We start from the raw sequence: 8,862 nt of genomic DNA, 5'->3' as shown, positions 1-8,862 counted from the left end.
TTACGTCATGCTCGAAGGAGATTTATCTCTTCATCGACGCAGCTCGATTCGAAACTTCTCTCTACTCCGTTCGCAAGGATTTGTATCAACCGAGAAAGAGCGGTCAGAGAAGAAAGGGCAAGGATGCACAGGGGAAAACTTTCTTTCTCCGACCAAATAAACTTGGACGTCGACGAGCGAAAAAGTGTATTGCCGAGGTTGAATGCCTCGTGAGGACAGTGGCGTGGCACCGACTTTCCAAATCGGCAATATCGGAGATATCGTAAAATTTTATAACATCGTGCCTTCGTCTTCTTTCGTGGCGATTTGTCTGGATATTTTCCAGCAAACCGATATCTCTTATAAGCGAGTAATCTTCAGAAAGTTAATTCAGGCAAAAGATTTATGCCAGCGTGTATCGTTGCTGGACTGGGGCGTTGGCGCGTTTATGCAAAATTTAAAGATTCAAAAATCTGCAAAATGCGCGTAACGCGAAGAAATATGCAAATTGATAGATTCGACGAACGTGTTCCTGTTCTTGCGCGTTTGAACAAAAAGATTTACGGAGCACGACGATAATTTTACTAGTAAAATTCGAATTGGCCAAAATTCGATTCTTCTTTTCAGAGTCGAGGCGAACTAAGGAACGTGCCGCGGACGAAACAAGAGAATTTTTGCATTTTCGACGATCGACCAAGAACGTTCTCGTCCTCGTGTTTCAGCCTATTTCGTGTTAAGGAATTTTACCAACTATCCACAGCGATTTACATAGCGATGTAAGATAATTACGTCGGATTCAAAGGGCGTAATGGAGTAGTGGTTTTTCTACGCCCTGCCACGTTTCGTATTAACCGCTTTGTAGAAGCAACTCAAAAGAGCTCTTCACGGTCTGACACTGACTGTTCCTTTCGCAATTTATTGGACGTTTTCGCTCCGTGTTTTACGTTGGCTACGCGACTACTACGTGCGATTTATTCTCCGCAACTTTGCTTGTTCGAAGTAATGAGAGCAAATTGCTGGTCCGTGAGGAAAAGAAAAACAGGAAACAAAGCAGGCCTTTTAAAATAGAACAGCTGTATCTTCGGTGTTATTCAAATATCGTTCCATCATCTGGATATCTCGAAGGACTTCGAACGTCTTTGGTATATTACGTAATATGGTAGCCAAATATTTTATATTTGTTAATGGGCTTATTGGCTTTAGAAGATTTCTATGTACGAGGCAAGTAAAGAATTTACGGTTGTGCAGTGTGCAGTAGACTATCGCGTTAGAATTCAACCTAACGAGAAGAATTATACGTAATTTGGGAGAAAAACTTTGCCAAAGCGAGCAGTACGAGTTCGCGACTGTGAGTTACTGATATTCTCAAACTCGTAAAGATGTATTTAAAATTCTTTCGTCTCGGTAAGTTTTTATCGATTCGTATCTTTTTATATGTTTCAAGCAAAGAGGAAACATTATCTATAAAGTCACAAATTTATAGTGAGTATTTTTCAAAACTAAAAATAACATCGACTAGTAGAATAAAATAATAACGATATCATTCTGCGATCGCGTTTAACCGCAACATAATTTTTGTTATCTTATTTTTTTCGTCACGTTTATGTTAATCGTACGTATTAGAGTAAAAGAGGTCCTTCGCGCGAAAATACAGTCGGGTAACTATGGTACTGCAAATAACATAATTCTTCCTTAAGCGCACCTAGTTATATAACATTTCTTTTTAAACGAAACGTTATGCTTCTTTATTCCGCGTTTAATTTAACATTTAATAAAGACGTACAATTTAAAGACACGCGCGTAGCGAAGCGATTCTAATTTATTCGCCATCCTTTCTCGCTTTATTCCCTTTTTGGTGGAATTTTGAAACGCGGCTACCGTGTGCGCTTTTGAAAATATGAACGCAACTCGAAAGAAAAGAAAAAGGGGGAAACAGGGATAATATATACGCGGGGCAATAGACATACTTTTAAGGTTACGCTTGAACATATCATGAATGCATTTTACATTTATTTTACTGGACCGTAATCCTCGTACTCGAGACTTTTAGTCCTGTATACGCGAATACTTGCAGGAAAAATTGTATCTCCTTAGTTTCCACTAAGATGCAACGTCACGTCGACAAATAGAAACCTTTACGTGACTACGATTTTAACACTATATAACGCGTGATAAACATTCTACGATCATAGGCGTATCTCAAATTTCAATTTCGTGTCCTACGCCCAAATTTTCAATTTTGCATATTTTTAGGATTTCCAACTTTTAGATCTATCGAAAGGAAATAAAGTTCATTTTCTAAATATCGTCTCGTTTTTAAAAACGTCGTTCGTCGCTACGTATTCGTCCTTTGTGCGTGAAACGAAGAATTTATTTCTCAAATTATTATCTGGTAACAGTGGCGTAACTTTTTCGACATTCTAAAACGTAAAGCGTAAATATAAGCAGCACGACAGCAGAGTATCGATAAAATCGTTCTTACACGTTTGAAAATTAACGGGTGGTTTTGTCGAGCAACGATAACAAGATCTGGTTAAATCAACGGCACGAAAAAGTTCGACCAAACACGCCAATTATTCGAAATATTTTCACGATCGAAAATTCAAATCGATGCGCCAAATGCGGATCGGAACTTATAACGCGAAATTATAGCGACATTAATAGATGCATTATAATCCTGCCTATTCACTTGTACAAATAGGTTTAGTAAGCGATCCACAGCGTCGCTCTTACTACGACATACATAGACTATGCACGTACGATGGCGATGATGCTCTTTATTCGATAAAAAATTCAATGTAATTAGAAATCGCAAAAATTGTGAATTTCTTTCTTTCGTACAATCTTTTATTCTTTCTTATTTACTCGGTTATCGACTTATTTATTCATTTCGCAAAAAATTGTAACACACTGCGAGTAGTAAATTGTAAGGTAAGAGGAGTATAAGAAAAATAATAATACATCGTATGTAGTTGTATCCCATTCATAGGTATAATTTGTTTAATAGCATACAAAGTAATTCCTTGGAAATTTAAATTATTTTAATAATACGATAACTCTATTATTTTTCTACGCATCGATTATTTTAGTCTCGGTACTCGTATCACGATCGTTCCGAAGCTGGTTACAAATCAACAGTATGCTGTTCGGACACACGTATCAAGGCGTAAAATTTTATGCCATCTCCAAATTATTTCGCGCGATATGTTTTAATTACGAACAATTATAGTTCCTTTTAGACGAAAGTATGCGTCGCAAAAATCCACCTACACGGGACAAGAATAAGCGCTCGGTAATAAAAAGGAATACAAGTAAGCGAGCACGTCATCGTGAACGTGTTAACCTTTCGAAGTTCCAAACTTTTGTAACGGCAATTATAAAAGTTTAAAAATAATCAGATGACGTCGATATTTAATCGGCGATAATTAATTACTCGTTATTCTTAGGCCAGGTCGATATTATACATATATTTATAATTCTGGATTTGTCTGCTTCTTTAAATAAAAATGAAACCTAAAGGTTAATTTATATCGATATTTAACGGTGCTCTGTTTCTCAGCGTCGTTTAATTAAATACCGTGTAAAATGCGAGTAAGGCTAGAATTTACTTTGCTTTTAAAATATGTATGTTTAAACTTTTACGTGCTAAGCTATAACACGAAACTGCAACGTCATAAAATATTTTACGTGCTTCCCCTTTTGTTTTTCTTGACATATTACCACGAAAACGAACGCAGCTTTTCTATTATATTTTAATGCACACGTTGTTCGGTTCGTATTCCTATCTTATTAAACCATCTTTATTCGTCGGTATAAATTCTTGGAACGTAATAGTGCCACCTTCGAACGTACGAGTTCCGTACCGTATCGCGAATGTACGACTTCATTTTCCGTATATTTATTTCAAATGCAAACTTAAACGCAATATTTATACGATGGAAAATTGAATAGAGAAAATTAGATGAAATACGTTTATTCCCAGTCATACTTTTGCGCGTGTAGATAATTTATAATTTCACCAACTAATTAATGCATTTCGTTATATTTTATTTGCACCGAATAATTTTGTTAAGCTTAATAGCATAAATTATGATTCTATGTGGAGTACAGTAAAATATTTGATTAATGCTATCTCGTTAAATGATTCGCCTCGACGAATTAAAATAACGAAACGTTATTTTATCAACCATTCGTTTGCTTTAAGAGTAGAGAGGAGAAACTCGTTAATAAATGATATTAGTTTCAAAAAAAAAAAAAAAAAAAGTAGCTACACATAAAGCGTAGAGGTATCCGCGTTAAAGTGGAGCGAAACACTCCTGAACCATCGTACAACGATCAATCATCGCACAATTAATACAATTGATACAATTAATACAAGATCAAAATATTTATCATTACGATGTTGCTCTATTCGTTGGTCCTCGCCAAAAAAAAAGCATACGTTTAAACATTTTGTTAAAAAAAAAAAAAAAAAAAAAGTAGCTACACATAAAGCGTAGAGGTATCCGCGTTAAAGTGGAGCGAAACACTCCTGAACCATCGTACAACGATCAATCATCGCACAATTAATACAATTGATACAATTAATACAAGATCAAAATATTTATCATTACGATGTTGCTCTATTCGTTGGTCCTCGCCAAAAAAAAAGCATACGTTTAAACATTCGCTCGGATCGCTACGCTTATTCATAGCCTGCGTCTCTTACGACTCGATGCACGCTCTTTTTCCACCTTACGCGAATTCGAAGAACGTCAGGACGCGTAACGCGTAACCATCTACTCCGGAGTCTTAAGAAATTGTTGAGAGAATCGTTTCGCAAGACGGGGAGGTATCGCGGTGTTCTTGTTGAAAGCGCAATGTCGAGGCAGTCGGCGAAAAATGTGCGACAAGGTGACAGGAAGGGTGAAGGGGCTGGAAATCACGGTAAAAGGAGAGACAGAAGGGCGTAGATGCCGATGGAAGGGTGCCAGGCTGAAGTAGTCCGGCACTTTACGAAATGAGATACACCCACGCCTATAAAAAGCCAACCACACCTATGTGTACGCGATATACCAGCCCTGTGAGCTGCCGCTCAAGGCTAGCGATTTCAATTTTCAATCGCCATCGCGATGGAAAATCATCGACGGCCTCTCGATTGCTGACGGTCTGCGAGCTGAATCGTTTCATCGTTCTGTCTATTTTCTTCGTGGATTGTCGATTTTCCTCGTGCGCGATGCAACGGCGGAGACGGCGTAACGTCAAAATAGAAGATTCGGTGGAATTAAATAAATAATCAAGCGATTAAATGGAATATATTTGTTTCACGGGACATATACAAATATTTATAAATAATACCGGGCTGTTGGATTTTTGTCGCGATCAAAAATAGGATAACGTACCTGTGCATAAATGAAAAAGATAAGAGAAGTCTAATAACAAATGAGTAATTTCTTCCAGCGACTGGACCATATTTCATAACTTGAACGAAAGTCCATTTACGAGTCGGATAACCTTCCTACCTCTTCATTTATTTGCCTTTAACGATTTTTCCTGGAATATCTATCTTCATAGGCCGGCTTCTACATCCGATATTTTCACCCTTCTCTTCAAGCCACCTAAATCTTTCCTGCGACTTTACATCTGGCAATCGAGTGTTAAACGGCTGGCAAGAATCAATAATTTCGGTATATAGGGTGTTTCACGACAAATGCGTAAAATCGTGGAAGATCATCTCGCGCGTGTGTAACTCCGTTAAAAAATAACGTAGATCGTAAAATTGCGAGAGGATTTAGTTGTAGGAAAATTCCACTCGTTTTGTATATTATAATACTTAACTTCTAAAACTCTCAGGCATATCTACTGGCGAAGAAACCGTACTTTCGATAGAATGTTCAGAAACCAAAGACTAATAATAGCTGAAAAAGAAGGAATCCCGAAACTTTATGATATTTCAGGCAATGAAACTTATCGAGACAGCCTCCTAGATCTAGATACATTTTACTCTTAAAATTCATATTACGCGAATTTCACAGAACTTCTCAATTTTGCCCTCACCTTTCGATAAACAGATCAGGCGTATATCATTTCAAAAAAGGCGGAAACCATTCTTTCGATGGTCCTGGAAGATATACTCGAGCAATCATTGGAGGATGCAAGGAACTTAGCGGTGACCGCTGGCAAGAGCAGCGTGACCCGCGAAGAAATGGAAAAGTCGCTGAGAAATCTTTGTCTTCGTTTGAGTACGGTGCCGGCATACAGCGCGAGAATCGGCTCCTGGAACGACGACGAGGACGAGAGTAACAAGGGTCCTGTCGACTCGTCCAAGGTTGGTCGAACGAAGAAAAACAGATAGAATAAAAAAAAAAAAGTTACACTCGAAGGCCGCAGCAACTGGATCGCCCCTCGTCGATAAACAAAATAGGTTGTTTCAGAAGGTTCACGGCATCGCTGCTGTACCTCGTCACGCTGTCACGGGGACTGCAGTCACAAAATAGTGACCATCTATCGCAATCTACGTTTCCTTCGGTAATCGTTAGTGCAATCGATGTGCATCCGTGTTTCGTGGGAAATAAAAAATATTTTAAACTGATCTACCTTATGTTTCAATTTTTATATGATCTGTTTCAGACGTATTGTGGATTAGGAGATGAAACTTTTAGAGAGTTTCAATTCGAAAATTTAGCTTTTTTAATTAGAAACGGATAGAGAACAGCTTGGGAGGAAGGAATTTGTTGTTGGTATTCCGGTGAGAAATTTCAAAAAATGTTACATTTACTTTAAAGACGCATGATCTCCGCGATATTGCGCGGAGAAATTGCTATTAATGACATTAAAGATGTAATTTTTTTGCTTGATAAAGCAAGCGATTCTGTTTCACTTTTAGAACTTTGTATCCGTTACTTTTTGTAAAACGTAGTCGTGAAATTATTATAGAAATATAACAACTCAATAATGCTGAAATTAATGTAAGAGTATAAAAAATATCAGTGACGAAAGAGATAAATAAATTAATCGAAACGAAGTAAAATTAGGCGAAGTAAAGAAAGTGGGACGAATATTTTGAAAATGCGTCGTGTTAGAGTTTATACGATATTAAATTAATATACACACAGGCCAAGATTGTTTTAATAAATCACCTGTCAACTGCTTTGAAAAGTATTAAAAATATCAAATATATTTTTCCTCCTACCCATTTATCATTTTAATTTTGTGTTTAAAAAGTTGAAATTTACTTAATACGAACGTACTTTGGCAGAAGGGTAGTTCGTATCCAACTTTAACTTTAATAACGTTTTATCGGTTTTTATCGATGTATTTAAGTAATTAGAACACTAAGTAACCGAAGTAACTTGCCTTGCACATTTTATAAGCATATTACATATATAAGCTTTGAAATAGATCGAATAAGATGTTTTACTTATTGTTCGTCTTTGCTTAAGCCGTTGCACGACGATAATTAATTTTTAACGAGAGAGGAAGATCAACATAATGAAAGAATGCTAACCAAATTTTGGACGAACAGCGCTTGCGATACTTTACGCGTTTACGAACTTTGCAAAAGAAGATAAAGAATTAGAAGCGACTGAAAATATTCCCTACAGTCTTTAGTGTAATCTCTCTACACGGTATATGGAGTGTAATAGAGATGATTTTCGAGGCACCAGGGAGATTTTCACCAAAAAGGGAAATGTCGTCCAGCGTAGGAGAAGCGAGGACTTTATAAAAAATAGAAACAAATTCTTTGTTTCGAAGGCGGCTCCTTTACCTAACGTTTCAAGTTGTATTAGGATCTAGAGGCTTAGCAAATTATATCTTTTACACGAAATTAGAAAGTATCGAATAAAATAGAATGTCCGATCTACGATAGACGAACAACAGAGTCCCGGAAGGTTAAATGCACGCCAACTTCTGAAAAACGTATTAGAAAGCTGCCATTACGTTCCTCGATTTACCCTAATCATCGGTAATAGGCGTATCGTCAAATCGAAACCACATCTAATTGAATATTAGTCCACTTTTTCTAGAAGATGCCCCGCCGCGTGAAAGATCGAAACGAATTATTTTGCCTCTCCGCTTGATAATTAGTCGCAATCGCGTTCTAATTAATAATCGCTTTAGAGAAACGTCTATTTATACAAGCGCGGAGCGGCGCGGCACGGTGTTAGACTAAACAATCTTCGAAGCAATCAAGGTGGTCCGGTTAAACCTGAAATTAACTGAAAACAAATTAATTTCAGTCTCACGCCGGTCTGGTCGGGAACCCTTTCATACCTGAGGACCTGTGAAACCCTATAACCACGCCTCCTCGGCTTTCTCTGAAATAATTACACTAACTTGATCAGATCCTAATTAAATAGTAAACTTCTCGCATCCTTCCCAAATCCTTCGACGTCTCTAATTCCATCCAAATACGATTCACCAAGCTGCTTCGACTAAATGGAAATCCCGCATAAGAATCCGCAGGACATTTTCGTCGAAGCTGAATCAACGGTAAAGTACGACTCCGCGAGTGCCTGTTGTTCGTTTTAGTACGCACAGGTTGAAACTATTTCGTCAGAAATCGATGTGACAACGATGAATACGAGAAACACGCGAAACGTTTGAACCTTGTGAAACGGTATAATTTAAAAGCTACACTCGCCCAAAACGTGTTAAACGCGTTTTAGACTGTTTTCGAGGTTGCCGTTCAATTATCGGTCGGTCGGTGGACGTACCGACAATGAATCGATGTTTATCGTGGTACGAATACCAGTACTCGCCTTCGTAAATGAACTTGTACCAGTACACAGCCTGAACCCCGTTCTTGGCCGGTCGTTGTCGAATATCTCTGGGGCTTCAGTGGCGCGTTGGAAAGTTGGCGTTCCCGAAATTCTTCGAATTCGTCATGGCGGTGCCGGCGAG

General features: G+C 37.9%; 1 protein-coding gene across 1 annotated transcript; it reads left to right on the top strand.

Moving 5' to 3' along the window:
• The first annotated feature begins 3,055 nt into the window (after nt 1-3,055).
• Nucleotides 3,056-6,500, top strand: LOC112212785. The gene is made up of 3 exons (XM_033320522.1): nt 3,056-3,290; nt 6,030-6,286; nt 6,383-6,500. The coding sequence occupies exons 1-3, from the start codon at nt 3,227-3,229 to the stop codon at nt 6,488-6,490; spliced, it is 429 nt and encodes a 142-aa protein (XP_033176413.1). The 5' UTR covers nt 3,056-3,226; the 3' UTR covers nt 6,491-6,500.
• The last annotated feature ends 2,362 nt before the right edge of the window (nt 6,501-8,862 follow it).

The sequence above is a fragment of the Bombus impatiens genome, unplaced genomic scaffold (genome assembly GCF_000188095.3).
Source record: "Bombus impatiens unplaced genomic scaffold, BIMP_2.2 scf_0318, whole genome shotgun sequence".
NCBI classification, from domain to species: Eukaryota; Metazoa; Arthropoda; class Insecta; order Hymenoptera; family Apidae; genus Bombus; species Bombus impatiens.
This window is presented reverse-complemented; position numbering and strand designations above follow the sequence as displayed.

What these genes read in the sequence shown, in the direction of transcription:
- LOC112212785 (XM_033320522.1), top strand. Translation starts at nt 3,227, where the DNA reads ATGCGTCGCAAAAATCCACCTACACGGGACAAGAATAAGCGCTCGGTA. An exon ending in GGTAATAAAAAGGAATACAA is followed by an intron (nt 3,291 to 6,029) that starts GTAAGCGAGCAC and finishes TTCGATAAACAG; the next exon opens with ATCAGGCGTATATCATTTCA. An exon ending in GTCCTGTCGACTCGTCCAAG is followed by an intron (nt 6,287 to 6,382) that starts GTTGGTCGAACG and finishes TAAACAAAATAG; the next exon opens with GTTGTTTCAGAAGGTTCACG.